Source organism: Rattus rattus, chromosome 4 (genome assembly GCF_011064425.1).
Source record: "Rattus rattus isolate New Zealand chromosome 4, Rrattus_CSIRO_v1, whole genome shotgun sequence".
In the NCBI taxonomy this organism is placed as follows: domain Eukaryota; kingdom Metazoa; phylum Chordata; class Mammalia; order Rodentia; family Muridae; genus Rattus; species Rattus rattus.
The window spans coordinates 1,220,901-1,245,099 of NC_046157.1; the positions used below are offsets into that span (position 1 = coordinate 1,220,901).

The 24,199-nt window shown below is 40.0% G+C and overlaps 1 protein-coding gene across 1 annotated transcript in view; it reads left to right on the plus strand.

Annotated features, from left to right (window-relative positions):
• The first annotated feature begins 5,166 nt into the window (after positions 1–5,166).
• Positions 5,167–24,199, plus strand: part of Spidr (scaffold protein involved in DNA repair) — a 221,964-nt gene continuing 202,931 nt past the window's right edge. Inside the window, exons 1-5 of the mRNA XM_032899807.1 lie at positions 5,167–5,252; positions 11,224–11,379; positions 12,006–12,072; positions 15,235–15,405; positions 19,944–20,107. Coding sequence (XP_032755698.1) covers positions 5,220–5,252; positions 11,224–11,379; positions 12,006–12,072; positions 15,235–15,405; positions 19,944–20,107 — 591 coding nt within the window. The 5' untranslated portion in view covers positions 5,167–5,219. The remainder of the gene's footprint in view (positions 5,253–11,223; positions 11,380–12,005; positions 12,073–15,234; positions 15,406–19,943; positions 20,108–24,199) is intronic.

The following is a 24,199-nucleotide window of genomic DNA, read 5'->3' on the forward strand; positions in this document are numbered from 1 at the left end:
CTCCAACCCGAATCGGCCCGGACAAAGAAAACGCAACTCGATTAATATGAAAATAATCTAGCGTCTAGATTGGGCAGATCCACCCTACACTGTCCTATTCCTCGCTCCCAAATCCCTCATCACTTGCACCTTTTATTTGCCAGGTCTCCAGCTTCTCCTTCTCCCACGACTCCTCTCTCCTCGTTCTTCTCCTTTCTCCTCCCCTCCTCCTTTCTCCTCCCCTCTCGCTCCCGACTCCTCCCTCTGCCCAAATCTGGAGCTCTTGCCTTTATTTTACAAATTCAGTGGGAGCCTCTGATAAGGTCACCTGAGTCCTGAGTACGTGACTAGGCAGCCATCCTTGGGGGAGCAGAATCAGCATCAAAACAGAGAGAACTCCAAGGCAAACCACAACACTTAGAAGGAATCCCAATTGTTTTACACAAAATAACACATTTGGCTCACCATATTGACAACATTATGCTGATTGAACCAGGTGGGCAGGAGGTAGCAGCCACTTTGGATTTGTCCGTTACACTTACGTGCATCATAGGATAGGAAAATAAATCGAACCAAAATTCAAGGTTATTGACTGATATCTTAGTGAAATTCTTAGGAGTTCAACGGAGTAGGGCATGTAGAGATACTACATCTAAGGTGAAGGATAACTTATTACTTGGCCCCTCCCACCACCAGGAAAGAAGCACATACACTGTTTGGTGGGCCCGTTTGGATTCTGGACACAGCACATTCCTCACTTGAGGTTTGATTCCAGCCCATATACAAAGTGACTCAGAAAGCTGCTTTGTGAGTTCAGGCCTTGTGCAGGGCTTGGAACAGAAGGCTTTTCGATGGATACAGGCCACATTGCAGCCTGATCCACAACTGGACCACATGACCCAGCAGAACCAATGGTACTTAAGGTCTCAGTAGCAGATAGGGTTGCTGCCCCATGGGTGAATCACAGGAGAGAGTTTTGAGATTTTGGAGCCAGGCTCTACTGTCATCTGTATGTGACTTGAACTGCCCATCATGTGCTTACTGTTATCTGACCCACCAAGTCTTAAAGTAGAGCATGCACAGCAGCAATCTACAGTCGAATGGAAGTGGTATATATGCGACCAGGACCCGAGCAGGTCTGAAGGCACAAGAGGTTACACAAAGAAGTTGCCCAGCACCTATGGTTTCTACTCATATTACAGTGCCATCTGCTGCCAAGCATACACCTATAGCCTCACGGGTGTGCCCTATGATCAGTCTAGTATGGAGGAGAACATTAGTGCCTGGTTTACTGAAAGCTCTGCATGTTATCTATGCAGACACCACCCAGAAATGGACAGCTGCAGCATTGCAACCCTTTTCTGGGACAACTCTGAAGGACACCAGTGAGGGGAAATCTTCGCAGTGGACAGCAGTGCATATGGTCACAAATTTTGCTTGTAACAGGAAATGGCCAGATGTGACGTTATTCAGTATCTAATATAGGGTTTTGTTTCTTCCATACCCAGAGTTCATGGGTCTGGAAACCAAGGGGTGGAAAAGGGAATAGTTCCATTCACTGTCACCTCTAATCCTCAACTAGGAAAAGTTTGCTTCTTGTTTCCATGACCTTGAATTCTGCTGGCTTAGAATATTTTGTTCCAGAGTGGGGAGTGTTCCTTCTAGGAGCCATAACAAACTTTCCACTGAACTGGAAGCTCAGACATCTCTATGGTCACTTTGGGCTTCTGATGCCTTTAAGCCAATAACAGGGTTAGGAGGGGCGATTGATCCAGATCACCATGGGAGAAGCTGGGTTGTTTCTCCACACTGGTAGAAGAAAGATTCTGTCTGGAGTCCAAGCAATTCTTCAGGGCATCACTTGGTGCTACCATGTCCTGTGATTAATGTCAATGGGAAACTACAATAGCCTAATTCAGGCAGAGTGTCAAAGGGCACAGACCGATCAGGAAGGAAGATATGGGTTCTGGGGAAAAAAAAACCCAAAACACCTGCAAGTTCTTGCCAAGGGTGGAGGAAATGCAGACTGAATAGTAGAGGAAGGTACTTATAAATACCAGCTATATGACCAATTACAGAAATGAGGATTATAGTTGATGAGTATTTCTGTCATATTTTGTTAAGAATTCTTTTGCATAAATATTTGTGTTTTCTTTCCTCAATTTCCTTATCATGTGATATAAAATCAATTAAGATAGTATCAGATTAGCATATTTAAATTTGAGATAACAAAGCAATGTCTCTCAATGAACATTGCCACCTTTTTAAAATTTATAGTGTTTGTGGTTGTATGAGGGATAATTATATCATGTTAGGCATAATTATGTCCTAGTTAATCATCTGTGAGGTGTTTAATTTTTGCTTATTTTGAAGTAGGAAGGTCCATTTCTAAGCCAGATCTCGAGGCATGAAGACTATGCCTTTAATCTGGATCGTGCAGAGGGAAGCCACGTATCTTTAATCTGGGTCACACCTTCTGCTGGAAGCCTACATAAAGACATGGAGAAGGAAGCCTTTTCTCTTTGCCTGACTGCTCTCAGCTTGCTATCAGATCCATTCCTTCACTGGGATTATTCAGCCTAGACATCCATCCCCAAGGACTGAACAACTAACAGATTCTTGGACTTTCTGTTCATAGCTAGCGATTTGTGGATTAGTTGGACCATAGTCTGTAAGTCATTCTTATAAATCTCCTTCAATGTATATTTAGAGAGAGATTCATTCTATAAGTTTTGTTTCTCTAGAGAATCCTGACTAGGGGACATTCCTACTCAAACTACCATAGCAATCTAATAGAAGATCCAGACATATATTCAAATGAATATACAAACCTGATTTTTGACAAAGACATACATTATGTTTATGTGTGTACATGTGTATATTTGTGCTTGTATATGTACATGTGAATGCTTATGTATTTGTGTACAATATATTTATGAGTGCCCATGAATATTTGTTTATATGTATGCATGTATATATGTGTATTCATCTGTATATGGGTTTATATTTAAATTTGTGTGTGTACATCTATATATAATGTATTTGGCAACTTGTGCATGTTTCTGTGAGGGTGTATATGTATATATATTTATCTGTGTGCATGGGTATATGTATATGTTTAGATGTGTATATTTATTTTCATGTACTTGTGCATATTTTTGTGTGTATGCATGTGAATGCTTATGAGTATGTACATGCTGTTTATTTATTTGTGTATATGTGTATATTCATATAAGTGTATATTGATATATGTCTACATGTAGATAATTTTGTTTAAATATGTACCCATGTCACTGTGACCTCCACTGCTAGCAGAGAGATGATCCATGGGAAACAAGAAGGCAGTTCAGCTCAGCACCACTCAGTGAACTGAACTCAGTGTTCGTTCCAACAATTAGAGTCTGACTCCATGTTTATTTTACGCATGTTTAAGTACACCACAACTTAGTGAAAACTTACTCTGGCGGTATTCTGGTTATTGAGTTAATAATTCCATGTGCACAATAAGCATAGATACATAAATCTCCTTGAGGAACAAAGTAAGCTAAATAAACATTGTATATGACTATATTTGTGAAGTACATGTGATGCCCAAGATGGTATCTTAGTTAGGATTTTACTGCTGTGAACAGGTATCATGACTAAGGCAACTCTTATAAGGACAACATTTAAGTGGTGCCCATTTGTCTCAGACCTCCAGATTGAAAAACCTGCAGGCAATGTGATTAGGCTCACATCAGAAACCAAGGTATTCAAGCTCAGGAGTACTCATGAGATCTTGAACTAGGAGTTTGGGAAAGGCATCATGCTAGAAGGATGCAGAAATTATACTTCTCTAAAGTGTGGGCCCATGGGAGAAGAAGGGCAGGACTTAAAAACAAACAAACAAACGAACAACAACAGCAACAACAAATATTGTTTTGTCAGGTGTGGTAGTGCACAGCACTAATCTCAGCACTTAGGAGACAGAGGCAGGAAAATCTCTGAGATCGAGGCCAGCTTGGTCTATACGGTGAGTTCTAGGTTAGTCAGTGCTATGTAGAGAGAGATTCTGTCTCAAAAAAACAAACAAACAAACAAAAAACAAAAAACAAAAAACAAACTAACCTAACCAATGGAACAACAAATGGAAACTCAAAGCAGACAGAAAATCCCACGGTCTTGTGCTAAGTCAGTAAGCTAGTCATTACGTCCTTTCCCCCCTATGCTGGAGTCCCCTTTTGCAGAATGGTATATTAAAAACTGCTTCACTTGCAGTAGTATCTTTAATTCACTAAGGGTCTTGTTTCCCATCTTCCTATCTTTTGGTTAGAGAATGGAGTCACTACCCAGGCTCTAATCTCCTCTTCTGTACATATCTGTGAATATAACTTTGAGAATCCTTTCTGTTGTCCACCCCAATTTTCCAACAATATAAATTATTTAATATTTTTTCAATATATATCTTTACAGAGTGTTCCTCTGTTAACCCAGTTTCTACTCAGGTCCTGTTCTAACACATTCTTAACAAGGAATTATTTAGTATTTTTTCAACACTAGAAATCTTTAGACTGTTCTGTTAATCCAGTTTCCACTCAAATACCAGTTCTCTGTCCTGTTGGTTTGAACACACATAGACAACTATGTTCAAGTGCTTTAAGATATCCAAAGAACGAATTCATCTTCCAAATTAAAGTAATCTCTGAACCAGCATCTAGAAGGTTAAGCATGTAAGCTCTCTGGCTTTTCCTTAGATCTACAGTATGTGAAATCTACTTCATAACAAATCCGCTAAAATCTTTGCTCTTGATATTTGTGAATTTGATATTTAAGAATTCCTCATTAGGTAGGGAAGTACTATTCATTTCCCTGGCTTATGTTTTATTACTAATTAACAATAATTATTGAATTCTAGTTTATTTGGGGGTCTTATTTTACGGCCCAGTGTTGCTGTACAAAACACAATTTGAAATATAACATCTCGATCCTGGTTACTGCTCTAAGGTCTTGCTTAGCTAGGAGAGCGGGTGACCTGTAGATCAAACTTCTAAGCTCCCCAAAGGGAGAGGATGAGCCTAGAACAGCAGATCCTTCCGCTTGAGTCTGTGGAACTCGAGACTGGGCTTTCACAAGGGGCGGGGCGCGGGAAGGGGCGGCTCTGGGGGAGGTGGCTTCGGAGGAAAGGGGGCGGGGCTTCCGGGGGGAGGGAATGGCTTCCGGAAGGGGCTGAGAGTGAGAGGGGCGGACTGTGCTTGTAAAACATGTCTGGAACCCGCCGCCCCGGCGTGTCCAAGGTACGACGTGCTGTTGCTTTGGAAGCAGAGGGCCGGCGCGCAACCTCCGTGGGCTTCTCACCCCTGCCCCTGGTCGCGTGAAGGGAGCTGGTGCGCCCAATCTGATCGGCCCGAGCCCGTTAGTGGCTCGTCGGACTGGGCAGGTTTCTCTGGCTCTGCCCAGGTCTGCGCTGAGTGGTTCTGGAAACCTTCGGAATGAGTGTGTGAGCTGGCGCCTGGCAGTTCACTTGCCTCCGTTTTATTCTGTTGCTCAACACACTAAGAGTGTAGTGGGTATTGGAGAATCTCTTCTGACTCGCTCCAGGCATCCTTCGTTACACTTTGCTTTCCCGCCCAAACTTTCTAAGAGGATGTGTTTCTCCGGTGGCTCCCGCGGTCTCTGTGTACCATAGGCACGGAGTGTAGGAACTGTTGTTACTTGGTGGATACTTGGTGGATTTTCATTTCTCCGTCATTGTGTGCCTCTCGGATATTTGCCTTTTCAAAGATTCTCACTTACAGACGTTTGCTTCGTAATACTTAAAATTTAGAACAGCAAACGGTGCCTCATACCTTGGCTTGCTCTTTATTTCACTAAAAGCTTCAACTCCTTTAGCAGTACCATTCTTACTTATTTCGCAGATAGCCCTGAAAGACCACACTGCGAACTTTGTGGCTGATTTAGGGAGTTAAAGCACGTATAACTTAAAAGACTAATTATTTCAGAAAGACTAAAATGTGAAAAAAAAAACCCAAGGAATTAAAACATTTCTAAATCTAACATAAATTAATTATTGCAGCCCTCGATACCCTTGCCACCAGTATACATTTATTTAAGCGTCCCTAAAGTCCTAATTCACCTTCATAGATGCTTATTTAATTTTCCTTACTGCCCAGCTCCAAATTTTGACTGTGCTTTTTCTCAACTTTAAGAACTTGCCCTGGAGTCTTTTACATTGATTTTAGCTGTCACAACTGTATAAACAATGTATTATGAAATTATTTGTTTAGTTTACCAGGCCCTAACGATTTTTCCTTAGAAATCTGTTGTTTTTGTTATTTCTTTCTGCCCTCTTCATTTTATTATTCAATAGTTTTTCTTTTCAGTAGTTGTGTTTCTTAATTGTTATATAAAGATTGCCTCAAAAGTGAAGCAGCTTTCAACAAGTATGGCTATCAAGATTCTAAGTGTAGCTTAACCTTATGGTTGTACCCCAAGTTTCCCAGAGTCTTCTCCCAAGTTCACTGAGGTGGGGGTTGGTAAGTTTCAGTTTGTTATTTCCGTAGGGTGTCTCACAACTTTGTCAACAGCAAGTGAATCAGGCTCATATAACACAGGCTGGCTCCGAATTCACTGTTTAGTGACCTGGAACTCATCATTCTGGATCTACATTTCAATTACTGGGATTACAAGTAGCATATGCCACCACACCTGGTTTTCATTTAATTAATTAGCTATTATCTAATTAATTATCTAATTAATTTGCTTTTGGTGGAGGGAACAGGGCTTATGGCAGGCTTGGAACTTAGTATGTAGATGAGGCTGGGCTGAGACCTGCAGTGATCATCCTACCTCTACCTTCCCATTGCTGGGAGTCTAAATGCCAGCCACCACATCAAGCTTCGTTTAATCCTTTTCTCAATCCTTTGAACTTCTTCAAAGGATTATTTAATTAATTAAATTAATTAATTAATTAATTAAAGGATATTTTTTGTCTCATTTTTTGGATGATGAAAGTGACTCCTAGCAGGAGGTTAAGTGATTTGCCCAGTATACACAGCAGTCAAGTAAAAAGAAATTAGGATTTTATGCTCAGGTTGTCTCTCAGATCTTGCTTTGTGTTCATGCTATCTTTCACACTTTCCATAATATGTCCAGGTTTAATTCTTAAGTTTAGAGCTCTTGTTATTTATCCTCAGGTAAGTTAGACTTCTTGTTATTGTTCTTTTTGACTTGGTGTTTGCTTATATTCTTGATTTGAAGTAATCCCCCTCCTCCCCCACTTCTGCTTATTACAGGTAGCAAAGCCTGCCTTTTCCCTCTCGTTCTCAGTTAGGCGCTTTCTTTCGTAAACCGACGGAATTTTGTGTGTTTCATTCTTAACAGTTTCATGACTAGATTTGGGATTATTTGTGTCTATGCTTTTGATTCCGTAGAATAAATACAACTAGGAATGATGTCTCCAATGTATGCTGCTTAGAGCAACCGCCATTACCAGCAACTATCTGATGAACTTGCAAGTGTCCTAGTGTGAAGAAACGTGTGGAAATACCCTGATTAGAAATTTTGAATATCAGCTTCAGCTCTTCAACTTCCTGGTCATAGAGGACTTGACAAGATATTATTAATCTAAATATCAGCCAGAGAGATATTTCCAAACTAATGAAACTCTTGTGAGATGTGCATCCTACAGTAAAATGTGAGCACATTTAAAGAGTAAGGATAGACTTTTAAAGATCACATATAAGAGCAATAAGGAAAATGACCTTTTTTTGATGGCACCTTCTGACTTAGGATTACTATTGTTGTGATGAAACACCGTGACCAAAAGCAACTTTGGGAGGAAAGGTTGATACTTCCATATCACAGTGCGTCATCAAAAGAAGTCAGGACGGGAACTTAAGCAGGGCAGGAACTTAGAGGCAGGATCTGACCCAGAGGCCATGGAGGAGTGCTGCTTACTGACTTGCTCCTCACGGCATGCTCAGCCTGCTCTCATAAAAACCAGGACCAACAGCCTAGGAGTCTCACCTTGCACAATTGGCTGGGCCCTCCCCCACTAATCACTAATTAAGAAAATGCCAGACGGGTTTGCCTACAGCCTGATCTTATGTAGGCTTTTTTTCTTAATTGAGGTTCCCTCTTCTCGGATATCCATAGCTTGTATGAAGTTGACATAAAACTGGCCAGGACGTCTCCAACACCACTTCCGGTTCTCATCACCAGATCTTTTTGTTAAGTGCCTCTTGCTCGATGGCTATCACTTGGTAGACATTATTTACACAGTGTGAACTTTCATTTGAACTGAAGTATGGCTTTTGATTTTCAAGAAGGCAGAAGAGAAGGAGCTATCAGAAAGTTAAGAGTCTCTCACTGTTCTAGAAGGATTGAGTTCTATTAGAATAGGGTTAATTTTAGACAATAGGAGCATAGGGAAGAAAGAAAGCTGTTTAGGTAGAAGTTTGGTGGATCTTTATAATGGCTGTGGGATGGCATCTCCACCCCTCTACTTGATGTCCTGTCTTTCTAGTGGAGGTGGACTCTATAAGTTCCCTCTCCCCACTGTTTGGCATTTCATCTAAGGTTCCCTAGCTGAGTCCTGAGTGTCTCTCACCAATCAGGTCTCTGGTACATTCTAGAGGGTCCCACCACCTCCTACCTCCTGAAGTTGCCTGTTTGCATTCAGGGCTTCACTTCTGTTCCCCCACCCCCCAGTACCTGATCATTTTCCCCTTCTCCCCTCCCTGTCCCTTTTCCTCCACAGGTCCTTCCCTCCTCTGCCCCACATGATTGCTTTCTTCTCCCTCCCAAGTGGGATTGACCATCCTCACTTGGGCCCTTTGGCTTGTTAATCTTTAGTTCTGGGGATTGTATCCTGGGTATTCTGTGAGGTTTTGGTTAATATCCACTTATTAGTGAGTACATACCATGGATGTCCTTTTGGGTCTGAGTAATTTCATTCAAGATGATATTTTCTAGTTCCATACATTTGCCTGCAATACTTATGGTGCCCTCATTCTTTTTTTTTTTTTTTAAAGATTTATTTATTCATTTATTATATATAAGTACACTGTAGCTGTCTTCAGATACACCAGAAGAGGGCATCAGATCTCTTTACAGATGGTTGTGAGCCACCATGTGGTTGCTGGGAATTGAACTCAGGACCTCTGGAAGAGCAGTCGGGTGCTCTTAACCACTGAGCCATCTCTCCAGCCCCGGTGCCCTCATTCTTAATAGCTAAATAGTATTCTATTGTGTAAATGAACCACATTTCCTGTATCCATTCTTCAGTTGAGGGACATCTGGGTTGTTTCCAGCTTCTGGCTATCACAAATAAGGCCGATATGAACATAGTGAAACATGTGTCCCTGCGGCATGGTGGGGCATCTTCTAGGTTTATGCGGAAGAGTGGTGTAGCTGAGTCTTCAGGTAGATGTATTTCCAATTTTCTGAGGAACCTCCAGACTGATTTCTAGAGTGGTTATACCAGTTTGCAATCCCACCAGTAATGGAGGAATGTTTCTTTTTCTCTACATCCTTGCCAACATGTGCTGTCACCTGAGTTTTTGATCTTAGCCATCATGATTGGTGTAAGGTAGAATCTCAGGGTCGTTTTAATTTGTATTTTCCTGATCACTAAGGAAGCAAGCACTTTGAGCAAGTGCTTCTCGTCCATTTGAGATCCTTCTGTTGTGAACTCTCTGTTTAGCTCTATAGCCCATTTTCGACTAGGTGTTTTGTTACTTTGGAGGTTAGCATCTTGAGTTCTTTATATATTTTGGATATTAGCCCTCTATCGGATGTGGGGTTAGTGAAGATTTTTTTTCTCAATCTATAGAGGTAGAGTTTCTGATTTGTCCTATTGACTATGTCCTTTGCCTTATAGAAGCTTTTCAGTTTCATGAGGTTCTATTTATCAATTCTTGATATTAGGGCCTAAGCCATTGGAGTTCTATTTAGAACCCCCCGCCCCATGAGTTTGAGGCTCTTTCCCACTTTCTCTTCTATTAGATAGAGTCAATGTATCAGGTTTTATTTGAGGTCCTAGATTCACTTGGACTTGAGCTTTGTGCAAGGTGGCAAATATGGATCTATTTTTATTTTTCTATGTACCAACTGCCAGTTAGACCAGCACCATTTATTGAAGATGCTTTCTTTTTTTTTTATTGTATATTTTTGGCTTCTTTGTCAAAGATCAGGAGTAGTTTTATTTCTGGGTCTTTAGTTCTATTCCATTGGTCGACCTGTCTGGCTCTGTACCAACACCATGCAGTTTTTATCATTATTGCTCTATAGTATAGCTTAGGGTCAGGGATAGTGATTCCCACTGGAAGTTCTTTTATTGTTAAAAATTATTTTTGCTATCCTGTTTTTTTTTTCATATGAAATTGAGAATTGCTCTTTTTATGTCTTTGAAGAATTGTGTTGGAATTTGGATAGGGATTGCATTGAATCTGTAGATTGTTTTTGGTAGGATGGCCATTTTTACTATGTTAATTCTAGCAATCCATGAACATGGGAGATCTCTCCATTTTCTGAGGTCTTCTTCAATTTCTTTTCTTGAGAGACTTGAAGTTCTTGTCATACAAATCTTTCACTTGTTTGGTTAGAGTTACCGCAATATATTTTATATTATTTATGACTATTGTGAAGGGTGTTGTTTCCTTAATGTCTTTCTCAGCCCGCTTATTATTTGTATAAAGGAAGCTACTGATTTGTTTGAGTTATTTTTATATCAAGTCACTTTGCTGGAGTTGTTTGTCAGCTGTAGAGGTTCTCTGGTAGAATTTTTTGGGTTGCTTATGTATACTATCATGTCATCTGCAAATAGTGACCCCTTGACTTCTTTGCCAGTTTGTATCCCTTTGATCTCCTTTTGTTGTCTATTGCTCTGGCTAGAACTTCGAGTATTATATTGAATAGATACAGGGATGGGTAGGGGGGAAGTGGGCATACTTGTCTTATCCCTGGTTTCAGTGGGATTGCTTCAAGTATCTCTCCATTTAATTTGATATTGGCTGTTAGTTTGCTGTATATTGCTTTTATTATGTTTAGGTATGAGCCTTGAATTCTTGATCTCTCCAATACTTTTAACATGAAGGGGTGTTGTATTTTGTCAAATGCTTTTTCGGCATCTAATGAGATGTTGGCTTTACTATCTAGTTGCTATTTATATCCCTGTTAAGGTTCAGAGGCATTTTTTGGGTTCTAAATTGCTAATTGTATTTATTATAACAAAGTTTTTTTTTTCTTTAAAAATCACTTCTGCAGAGGAAAAGGAGTTGGTGTATAGAACACCCATTTTTTCTAGAAGAGAGGTCACAGCAGTTGAGAAGGGCAAATTTCAAGACAGTGGAAGCAGCAGACTCTCTCTCTAAATCATGGCTCAAGTGTGGAGAAGGATTTCAGGACACCTCTGAGACCCTGGTAAGAGAGCTATAAAAATGGCATGAATGCAGAAGGTCCTGAGTATCTAGCCTGTCGTAGCTAGTTTCTTTGGAATTCTCTTATTTTTCAAAGCACTACTTTTCTTTTTCATGCTTTGAATTCCTTTAATAATTTTACCAAGTTAGTGTTTTCTTCCTTAGTCTCTGTAGGATCTTTGCACAGTAAGAATGCTGTCAGGTATGAAATTGTTGAGTACACTTTATAAAGAGTGTACTTATGAAATGTGTGTATGTTCAGAATCTCTTGTCAGTCTAGTTCCAGTCAATTTTTATATATGTTGTGAATTATAAAGGCACACTTTTATAAACTAAGATAGTATGGTTGAAGGTAGTGATAAGTGGTAGTCATTGACATTGACTATTGTGTGAAATGTTTCAACAGTTCAGCTTAGAGTCCTGAAAAATATGAAAACAAATTTGCATGTCTCTAAGGGCTACATGTTTTAGGGATACTCATTTGGTGAATAGTAAAAAAAAAATGCAGAGGGCTGTGTCAAGGAGAGTGTAATTTAATACTGAATATTTTACAAATAGTATTGGTAATGTTTAGCCTTTTCCACATGAATCATGTAAGTTAAATTATTTTTATTATTATTTTGCCTGCAGCCATTAGCAAGCGAAAAGACAGGTATTACTGAAAAGCACCTGGAATTACCTCCAAGACCAAAGACAGGTAAAAATTGTGCTTTTTTTTTTTAACCTCTTAGTTTGGAGACCGAGCTTTGGGGTCTTAGACTTGTATGCAGGCATTCTATCACCTAACTAAATTCCCAAAAACTAACACATTGATTTATTGACAATGAGCCTAGGGCTATTTTTCAGTGATTTTTAAAAAACCTTTTTAAAATGTCAGTTTGGATAGTTTGTATATTCAGGGTTAAAAGCAACGAATATAGAAGATATTTTTGATTCATCTCAATCACGGTCTACTCAAGTCTTCCAGGTCTTGCTGGTGATTACTTACATTTTCGGTACCCTTACTGGGTTTACTCTTTTTTTTTTTTAATAATTTTTAATTTATTCTTTCATATATTATATCCCAACCACAGTTTCCCTTTCTCCTCTCCTTTCTGTCTCTCCTCCCAACCCCCATCCACTCCTCCTTTATTTTCCTTCAGGAAAGGTCAGGCCTCCCAGGGATATCAATCAAACATGGCATGTCAAGCTGCAATAATCCTAGCTGTCTTCCTTCATATTAAGGGTGGGAGAGGCCACTCAGTAGGAAGAAAAGAGTCCAAAAGCAGGCAATGGAGTCAGAGACAGCCGCTGCTTTCTCTGTTAGGAGTCCCACAAGAAGACCAAGCTACACACCATAGCATATACGCAGAGGGACTAGGTCAGACCCGTGCAGGCTCTCTGCATCTGTCCCCATCTATTGCTAGATAGAGCCTCTCTGATGACTGTTATATGACGGTCCTGTCTCTGGGTTATCTGGCCTCTGGTTCCTGGCCCGTGAGGCATGGGTCTCAAGCTGCTTGTTCACTCCAATTTCTGTGCCACCGTTACCACTTACTAGGTTTATTTTAATCATAGAATCTAATCCAGCAGTTCTCAACCTGTAGGACATGACCCTTTCAAGTGAATGACCCCTCCATGGGGTCTCCTAAGACCACTGGAAAAGACAGATATTTACTTTACAACTCATAACTAGCAAAATCACAGTTGTGAAGTAGCAACAAAAATAACTTTATATTTAGGGTCACCACATGAGGCACTGTATTATTATAGGGTCATAGCATTGGGAAGTTTGAGAACTACTGATCTAGTAGGATAGCTCAGGTTTAGAGCATCAGGCAGATAATGAATAAATAAACAAACAAATGCTCTGGTTTGAATTTTAGTACCACAAAACATTTTCATATGGAAAATGAACATGATTTATACTATAGGAACAACTGCTACAAACTGTTTGCTTGGTAAATTAGTTATGGACATTACCTAACTACAAATACAAGGCAACTCCATTCACAAAAATTAGGGATTGATGTTATCTTTGTAACAAGACATCCAAGAATCCAGATATTTTGAGCTCTGTGATATTAATATGGAATTGGTTCTTCTGGGTGAAAGCTTGCAGCTTGGCATTTCAGATTATATTCTTGAGGCTGCTGTTGGTGCTGAGGGTTCTTAGACAATGAAGCTTGACTGTTTTGGGAAGATAGACCTTTTTCAGAACCTTGGCTAGAGATGTGATTTGAAATCAGAATCTTGCTTTTCCAGTATGTTGGGGCATCCTAGACTTTCTGTGGTGGGAGAACTGTGTTCTGAAGATGCCAAGTGGTCTTGGTTTCTGTTACTTATGTTCTTGCACTTGACTCTCCCTGTCTGGTTATCTCTGGTATTAGCTGCTCTTGCTGTCTTTGTCAGTGGATTGAACCTCCTGCATTCTCAGGTGTGCCAGTACTCCTGGGAGACCAGCTCTCTCCCAAGGGTATCTGGGCATAGAGGGTGATGGCTCAGGGTCGGCTCAGCTTGCAGGAGGAAACCGGAAGAATCCTGTCCCCAACTGCTGCTCAGCTCCTGTGGCTGGGGGCTCCAGTAGGGTCCCTTGGAGCAGAAGTGGTGGTTTCATCTGTGCTCCCAGGTGTGTCAGCACTCTTGGGAGACCAGCTCTTTCCCAGCAGGATCTTGGCACAGAGAGCTGTGGTACAGGGTCAGCTATGGGTGCAGACAGAAACCAGAAGGATCCTCTATATTTTTATTAATGCCAATGCTCTTATATTTTTATCAGTTTATATTTAATTCTTAAGATGTATAGAAAAGGGTTGGGGATTTAGCTCAGTGGTAGAGCGCTTGCCTAGGAAGCGTAAGGCCCTGGGTTCGGTCCCCAGCTCGAAAAAAAAAAAGAACCAAAAAAAAAAAAAAAAAAAAGATGTATAGAAAAAAGGCATGCTTTGTTAAATAAATATGGTTTATGTATAATTTTTGTAGTTGTATATTAAGCTTTGGGAGAAAACTAAATATTAAATAAGTTGAAACTTGTATTTAATTACAAAGTGTTCTTTTGAGATAATTTTTTAGGCCAGAATGTACTTGACTCACAATATTGCTTTTTTTATTACATAAATGATATACAATATATGCTGAAAGGCTCAAAGTTTATACCTATGTACTTTATATATAACATGGTGATAGCTAAGCCAAGATAAAGATATGAAAGGCTTATGAATTGAGATCAGTGGGAAAATGTATGTAAAGCCTGTCCTAGAATTGGTAGTTTTTAAAATTAGTTTACAGTAGCCTATTAGTAAGAATTTCAAGATAAAATCTCAAAAAACAGTGACAACATAAATCCTCCAAAATAAAAATCAAGCAAATAAACAAAATAACCTCAACCACATTTATTTAGTAGGTTAAAGAACAAATGTTTTTTGAGAGCTGGGAACATTATTTTGCAAAGAATGTTTAGGGTCTGAGTCTTTGTTCATGGTTGTTTATTTATCTCTTTCTGTTTTCTAGCATATTTAAACTCCAGCTTACCTTAAATTCAGAGAGAATCCTTGTGGACTATTCATGGAACACTGTAGGAAGGTGGAACACCACCTTGTTTTCATTGTCTTTAGTGATTTTGTACTTGTGGCTTTGTCTAAATAATATGCATAAAAGCCAGACCTTTAATCTCAGCCCCGCACCTGAGGCAGAGGCAGGCAGATCTCTGAATTTGAGGACAGCCTCATCTACAGAGTGAGTTCCAGGACAGCCAAAGCTATATAAAGCAAATCCTGTCTCAAAAAAACAACAACCGAAACACAAAACAAAAGGAAAATATGCATAAAATGTCATTTTGATAAGTAACAATTACCAGCTGAACTTGTCTTTTCTTCTTCTGCAACAGAAACTACAAGTAAGAATGCCAGTGAACTTGCTAATATAACATGGAGTTCGAGTGAAAGCGATTTCTCAGATGAAGATAGGACACTCCCTGAATTACAAAGAGATGGTGGGCATGGCCCTAGAGCTGACAGGCTTGGTGACAGGATTGTCTTATGTCCAGAAGACAGTGAAGGTAAATTGCTGGTTTGGTAGGAAGTCTAGCTTCTGTTAAATATTGGGTTCAGTAGTAGTTTTATGTATTTATTATGAATTTATTTAGTTTGAATTATGAGTTCATATATATCTAGCCCTTTAGAAACATTTTCTTGCATAATATTTCTCATGACAACTTTAAGAAATAGATATTACAGTGGCTTCTTATTTTGTTTTTGCTTTTTTAAAAACGTTTTATTGGTTCTTTGGGAATTTCACATCATGACCCCAATTCCACTCATCTCTCTGTCCCCCTTTTGAACTCCCACACCAAACAAAACAAAACAAAAGAAACAAAAGCCAGTCATCTCATTGTGGAAGCTGTCATGTGTCACAGTGTTTCTCAGTATACCCATTTGTCTACAATTCTTTGCTTGCAGTGTTCATTTCAATGACTCATTGGTCTGGTTTGAGGCCTCTGGCTTCTGCTACACTATCTGGAACTTCACTGGGACTCCTCTAGGTTATCTTGTTGTTGTCCTGTGTTGTGGAGTTTTGGATCTGTAGTGCCAACCCCTTCATGCAGTCCAGCAGTTCATTGATGGTGTAGGTGTAAGGGTGGGCCAACTCAAAGCCCTGAATCTGGGCTTGAGGGGTATATGATCTGGCTAGCCCACCAGCTCTCCTGTACCTACACCACTAGGGTGAGCGAGCCCTCTAGTCCTACTCTGGCTGGTTCATCCAATGCCTAACCCAGCAAGGGGCAGGTTTAGCTTTCCTGATACCATGCTTTCATTGGTAGCTCACTCATAACCTCCAAAACTAGGGCCAGCTCTATTTGCTGCCCACATGAGGCATAGGGTCCAGCTCTTCCAGGTGTTGCAGCTGGTGAGGGACAGGGCCAGTTTTCTCGCTCTCATGACCCTGGAGGCAGCTCACCTGCAACTCCACCACCAGGGTCAGCTCTACTGTGCTGCCCAGGTTAGGGGCAGGGGCAGCTTTCTTGCTCTTATGATCCCAGGGCCACAAGTGGTGAGGGGCAAGAGAGCGCTCCCCTACTCCCCTCCCACCCCGCCTCTCTCGTTCATGCCATTGTACTGGAGGTGAGTGGTAGGGCCAGCTGTCCCAGACTCACCCTCTGGACTGGCCTTACTTTCCTGAGTATTGCAGTTGACCAGGGGTGGGTTCAGCTCCCCCACTCTAATGCCTAGAGGGCCAGCTCTCTCAGGGTGCCCAGGCAAGGGATGGGGATAGCTCTGTACAGCCCTCAGACATCAACATGGTCTTAGGCGATAGTACAGACCAGGGATATATGCTTGGCCTTTGGTTGACCTCTGCTGCTACAGGGCCACAGACTCAGACATGGCCCTCGGTGACAGCACAGGCCAAGTCCTCACCGTGGCCTTAGGTGGTCTTACCAGCATTGATGAGAGTGGGATGTTGAAATCTTCTACTATTGTGTGAGGTGCAATGTGTGATTTGAGCTTTAGTAAGGTTTCTTTTATAAATGTCGGTGCCCTTGTATTTGGAGCATAGATATTTAGGATTGAGAGTTCATCTTGGTGGATTTTTTTCTTTGATGAATGTGTAGTGTCCTTTCTTATCTTTTTTGATGAATTTTGGTTGAAAGTCGATTTTATTCAATATTACAATGGCTACTCCAAGCTTTTTAATTTGGACCATTTGCTTGGAAATTTGTTTTCCAGCCTTTTCTTCTGAGGTAGTGTTTGTCTTTTTCTCTGAGGTGTGTTTCCTGCATGCAGCAAAATGCTGGGTCCTCTTTACGTATTCAGTCTGTTAGTCTATGTCTTTTTATTGGGGAATTGAGTCCATTGATGTTAAGAGATATTAAGGAATAGTGGTCGTTGCTTCCTGTTATTTTCATTGTTATAAGTGGAATTATGTTTGTGTGTCCCTCTTCTTTTGGTTTCATCGCAAGGAAATTATTTCTTGCTTTTTCTAGGGTGTAGTTTCCTTCCTTGTGTTGGAATTTTCCATGTATTATCCTTTGTTGGGCTGAATTTGTAGAAAGATATTATGTAAATTTGGTTTTGTCCTGGAATTTCTTGGTTTCTTCATCTATGTTAATTGAGAGTTTTGCTGGATATAGTAGCCTGGTCTGGCATTTGTGTTCTCTTAGGGTCTGTGTGACATCTGTCCAGGATCTTCTGGCTTTCATAGTCTCTGGTGAGAAGTCTGTGTAATTCTGCTTGGTCTGCCTTTACATGTTACTTGACTTTTTCCCTTACTGCTTTTAATCTTCTTTCTTTGTTTTGTGCATTTGGTGTTTTGACCATTATGTGATGGGAGGAATTTCTTTTCTGGTCCAATCTATTTGGAGTTCTGTAGGCTTCTTGTATGTTAATGGGCATCTTTTTCTTTAAGTTAGGGAAGTTTTCTTCTATAACTCATTTGAAGATATTTACTGGCCCTTTTCGTTGGGAGTCTTTACTCTCTTCTATACCTATTTTCCTTAGGTTCGATCTTCTCATTGTGTCCTGGATTTACTGGATGTTTTGGGTTAGGAGCTTTTTGCGATTTACATTATCTTTGATGATTGTGTCAATATTTTTATGGTATCTTTTGCCCCTGAGATTCTCTCTTCTATCTCTTGTATTCTGTTTGTGATGCTTGCATCTATGACTCCTGATCTCTTTTCTAGGTTTCTATCTCCAGGGTTGTCACCCTTTGTGCTTTCATTATTGTTTCTATTTCCATTTTTAAGTCCTGGATGATTTTGTTCAATTCCTTCATTTGTTTGTTTGTGTTTTCCTGTAATTCTTTAAGGAATTTTTGTATTTCCTCTTTAAGGACTTCTATTTGTTTACTTGTGTTGTCCTGTATTTCTTTAAGTGTTTTTTTATGTCCTTCTTAAAGTCCTCTATTATCATCATAAAATGTGATTTTATATCTCTATCTTGCTTGTCCAGTAATTGCTTTAGTGTGAGAGCTGGGCTCTGATGATGCCATGTAGTCTTGGTTTCTGTTATTTAGGTCCCCCGCTTGCCTCTTGCCGTCAGGTTGTCTCTGGTGTTAGCTTGTCTTGCTGTCTCTGACCGTGACTTGACCTTCTTGGAAGCCTGTGTGTCAGCACTCCTGCAGACCTCTTTTCTCGCAGCGGAATCTGGGAACAGAGAGCTTTGCTCTCAGGTGTGTAGGCGCTCCTGTTGCCTGACTTTCAGCGCTCAGCACAGGCAGAAACCTGAATCGTGCCCCCCTGACTGTTTATAGGTCCCTGTGCCCAGGGTACACAGCTGGCACCAGGCGATTTCCTCTTAGGTCGGGAGTGTGTGCAGACAGTAGTCTCCTCTGAGTTTTCAGGAGTTTCACACTTTTGAGGGTCCAGCTCTCTTCCCCGTGGGATTTGGGTACGAGAGCTGTGTGACTGGTTCAGTTCAGTTTGGGGCACAGGACGGACCCAGCAGGAGGCGCTCTTCAACTTACTAAAAGAAGATTGGTGCTGTAGGAGGGCAACAGTTGTTGCTGAGCCCACTCTTCAGCCCCATGCACTATATTTTAAATTTACTATTATTTTTCCTTTAAAACTTTAACCTCCAGTCAGGTACTAAATCTGTCACATTGATAATGAATTATTACTTCCTCTTAGTGGATGGGAATGATGTTCTTTCACTGAGTGAGATTCATTATCTTAGCTCTCTGAGTACACGTAGTTTGAATTGTAGGAAAGATGTGTGTTATGTATCGTACCGTACGGTTTACTTTACCTGGGACAACCGCTTTCAATTATATAGGCTTAGCAGATTAGACTTAGTTATCTGTATATGCATGTGCATAATTCAGCTTTCTGTGTTAAAATTTTCTAAATTTATAATGAGATTATGTTTATGAGGTAAAATGAAACTAAATTAGTTTGCTTCCATATATTGATGAAAGATATTTCTGGAATAAAATTCTTGGGTGAAGTTATTTCTTTTAATTTAAAAAAATAATTTTTTCAGATTTATTTATTTTTATTTTATGTATATGCATGTTTGTTTACACATGCATTCAGTACTTATGGAAGTCAAAAGAGGCCTTGGATCCTTTTGGTGTAGGAATTACAGACATTTATTTTAGAACCATGTGGGTGCCAGGAGTGGAACCTAGGTTTTCTGCAAGAGCAGTCAGTAGTTCTTACTACTGAGCCATCTCTCTAGCCCTAAGTTATCTTTTAACAATGGACTGTATAAATAAACCATGGTTCATTGGTAGCCTAGACTGCTGAATTATGTAGAAGAATAAGGCAGCTTTCTGTGTATTGATAAGGAGTGATTTCTTCATTATCCTAATTTGGAAACCATCAAGACATATAAGATAGGAACAGTGATTTATATCTTATTTTCTTGAGCATGCTGGAGAAACTACAAGGATTCAAAAACAATTGAGTAAAAGCAGTTCACTTATATTTGAGGTTGGGTAAGATTTGGGCGGAACCGTGAACAGAGGGAAGTGAATAGTTTTCACTGTTGGTTTGTGTAAATCATCCTGTGCTGTGGGCACACCAACCACCGAGGATATGTTTGTAAAGTAAATATTAAGGGGATATAAAACTAATAAGAATAAAAATGTATCTTTTAGATGAATTACATGTTATTGACTGGGAGATTAACAGTGACACAGAAGACCCTGGTAGGCCTAGTGAGTGTGAAGAAGATGAGGGAGCCCTGGACATTTCAGACTGTGCTTCTTTTGCAAGTGGCCATTCTCTGACAAGTGATGACAGCCTACCTGAGCCCCCTGAGGTAAGAACAGATTGTTTAAAAATCCGTTATTGTCCTTATAACGTTTGGTAATGGTTACTCCATGTTTTCAAGGACAGTCGCTTGTAACTGTTGCTCGATCATATTATTCCTCCTCTTGTCTCTAAAGTGACAGGCTTCTCTCATATTGAGCTTCTCAATTTCCTGTGCTGTTTCTGTAGTCTCCCAGTACAGATATGTAGTAGTTTGTGACTAGTATTTGAATTTTTAAATGACATTGATGACTAAGGTCACTTCTTTCATAGTTTTTGTTTTCCTTGGATATAGTGATTACTAATTTTTTTTATTTGTCTAATTTAGCACTAGTAATTTGTTCCCTTTGTTTGTTTGTGTTGTTTAAGGTGTTTAGACACAATAGGGATTTTGTCCGTTTGATTTTTCTTAGAGAACTCTAGCTTGCAACTTCCTAGCTACTCAAATTTGAATATTATATCCTCACTAGTTGTGGATGTTGTCATTCTGGTTTCACCCTTCACCATTAGTATTAGTTATTTTTAGTAGCTGTGACCAAAACTCTAAGACAACAACTTAAGGGTGGAAGGATTTATTTTGATTCTCCATCTCAGAGGTTGGGTGGCCTCATGCATTTGAGCAGAACATCATGGTGCTGGAAGTATCTGGCGGATGCCACACAGTAACAGAAAGGGCTTAGCTACTTGCTGTAATCTTAGGAAGCATGGCCTTCGTCATCTGCTTGCTTCAGCTGGGCTTAGCCCAGGTGTTTCAGAATGTTACAGAATAATGTTGGCCCAGGGGACCAGTGTGTGCCGCAAGAGCCTGCAGAGAATTTTCCTACCGGGACAATAGCAACATCATTCCAGGGACTTGTTTATGACTCTCAATCCCTCATGGAGCTCTGTGTTAGCCTGTGCTTAAGGATTTTCCTAGTTTTCACCTTCATTTGGGTTAAACATATTTTTTAGTAGCTTCAGAAAAACAATTCAGAGAGGATAATTGATTGAGATTTGGCATGTCTGAAAATGTTATCAGCAGTGTGATAACTTACATCTGTAATCTCCATGCTGAGGAGGCTGAGGCAGGAGCATTATGAGTTTGAAGCCAGTTTAGGTTGCCTAGTTTGAGAGAGAGAAATGGGGAGAAGAAGGGAGAAGGGAAAGACAGGGAAGGGGTATACTTTTAAAATATATCAATGTGAATGAAAACTTGTATAGACTTTAGGTTGAAATGGTTTTCTTTTAAAGCTTTGAAAGCATGCTTTTATTGTCCTTTATCTTTTATGTCCTATGTGTCAATAAGTCTAAAGTATTCTCATTCTTGATCTTCTAAGATTTCTTTATTGCTGTGTTTAAACAATTTTTTTGTGCTGAGCCTTGGTATTATGCTTTGTTTGATATTTGCCAATATTCTGATGAATGGAATGAACATGTTTTGGGAAGTCCTCAAGACCATTAAGATCAGTATTTGTCATCTTTTGTGTTTTGGTTGTGGGGGCTGTATGTGTGTGTGTGTATATATGCATGCTGGTAGCCTTAATTATATATGCCAGTATAGTAGTATACCACTGAAGTATATGATCCTTAGTATGTTTTTATAACAGTTGTTTTAACAAGTATGAAGTAATATTTCATGGCGTTTTTAAAAAGAGCTATTATTTGTGTGTGTATATATGTGTATGCACATGCACATAGGTGAATATGCTTGTGGGTGCTCAGAGAGATTAGAAGATATCAAGGTTTCCTGGAGTTGGACTTGAAGTAGATAGTGAGCCACTCAATATGGGTGCTAGAAACCAAACTGTGGTCCTCTGGAAGAGCAACAAGCGCTCTTAATCATGGAGCCATTTTGCCAGCTCCTTATTGAGACTTTCATCTGCATTTCTTTGAAGACTACTGAGGATGTGATTTTTTGGTCATTTGTGTGTCTTCATACATTTTTAAATTTTCTCAAAGACAGCGACTGAAACTTCACAAAAAGCTAGAACTACCCCATAAGCTAGAAAACATACGTCTATGCAAAGGAGTTAAATCAGTGTGATGAAGACTTATCTGTATTCCTGTTATTATTGTATGTTTTTCTTTCTGTTGCTGTGACAAAGTGACCAAAACTAACTTGGGAGAGGAACAGGAGTCGAGGCAGGAATTCAAGGAAGGAGCTTGAAGCAAAAACCACTGAGAAATGGTTCCTAATGGGTTGTTCTGCTGGCTTGCTTGGTTACCATCCCAGGCCCACATGCTTAGAAATAGCATCCCCTAGAGTGGGCTGGATCACCTCCAACATCAGTTAGCAACTAAGAGAATGCCCCACAGATAGACATGTCCAGAATAGTCTGATGAGTCCATTTCTTACACTGAGATTCTTAAACACCTTTTCCCAGGTACATGTATCCGTGTGTCAAGTTGACAAAACCTAACTGCCATGTTATTGTAGAATTATTCATCATAGCAAGATGTAGAAGCAGCCCTAGATGTCTAGACATGAATGAATGGGAAGATAAAATGTGTTATAAATATGTAACTAATATTGTCCATCCTTTAAAAAGAAAAGAATTTTGATGTTTGTAGTTACATTGGTGAGCTTATATCTGCTAACTGAAATAAATTAGATATATATGAAGGCAAAATAGCTTTAGTTCCCTTTATCTGAGATTGTTTTAGATAAAATCACTTTAGATTTTAGAGTTTTTGTACAGTTTACATATTGTGGTAGCCTGAATATGCTTGGCCTTGGGAGTGGTACTATTTGGTTGTATGGTTTTGGTGGAGTGGGTGTGGCCTTGTTGGAGGAAGTGTGTCACTGTGGATGTGGGTTTTAAGACCCTTGTCCTAGCTGCCTGGAAGCCAGTCTTCTCCTGTTTGCCTTCGGAACAAGATGTTGAACTCTCAGCTCCTCCTGCACCATGCCTGCCTGGTTGCTGCCATGCTCCCACCTAGATGGTAATGGGCTGAACCTCTGAATTTGTAAGCCAGCCCCAATTAATGTTGTCCTCATAAGAGTTACCTTGGACATAGTGTCTGTTCACAGCAGTAAAACCCTAAGACACATATATAAAGAGTTTTCTTAGATGTGGAAATAAAGTTTAAATATGAGTTCAGTTATATTTGACATATCATAAAGACTGAAGGAAATTTATACAATGCTTAAGGTATGCTTGGCTTTTAACTATAATTCAACACATGAGATCAGGTATGCAGTTTTCTACTTGGGTTGTCCTGTCAGTTACTCCTAACATTTCATTTTTTGGAATTTGTATTTTTCAGTTCAGAATGCTCAGCCTGTTTTACTATGGGATATTTTGGGAAGGATTAATATTAGATTTGTGTCTCTCTCTCTCTCTCTCTCTCTCTCTCTCTCTCTCTCTCTCTCTCCTTTCTTCCTTTCTTTTTCTTTCTTTTTTGAGACAAGGTCTCACTTTGTAGCTCTGATTTGCCTGGAACTTACTGTAAAGACCAGATAGCCTCAGACTCACAGAGATTGCCTTCTATGCTCTGGGATTTAAGGCACCACCAGACCTGGGTTGATGTTTATTCTCAAAATGATTAGTAGAGCTAAGCATGGAAGCTATAAGTCCTGGAAACCGTAACTCTTGGGTTTTTCTTAAATGTGTTTGTTCTAATTGCTGAATCACCCTCCTTTGCTGAATTATATAGACTTTCTATTTTCATGGTTAAGTGTTTGTAGGTTGTCACTGCTTATGAATTTATTCATTTCTTCTGAGTTAATAATGGGCTGTGTACTTCTTCATCCTCTGTTTTGTTTGTTTGTGTGCACTGCCTATTGTAATGTTTCCTCTGTCATCCCTTCCATTAGCATTTCCTGTTCCTTAGTCACCTCCCCTCCTGTGGGGTCAGGGGTGAGGAGGAGCAGTTGCTTGGTTTCCCTGCTCTTTCCTGCTTCCCTAGTCTATTTTATTCAGTTCATCCTAATCTTCATCGTTATTCCCTTCTATCCATTTTGGGCTCAGGTTTTTTTTCCCCCCTCCTTGTTTGGTTCCTTCAGGATGTATGAGGTTGTCTGTCTGAAATCTTCCTATTTTTTTTTTTTCCTCCTTTATTGTACAGCATGAAACCCAGGGATACATATGTGCTCTTCCACTGAGGCTCCCTTCTAGCCTGG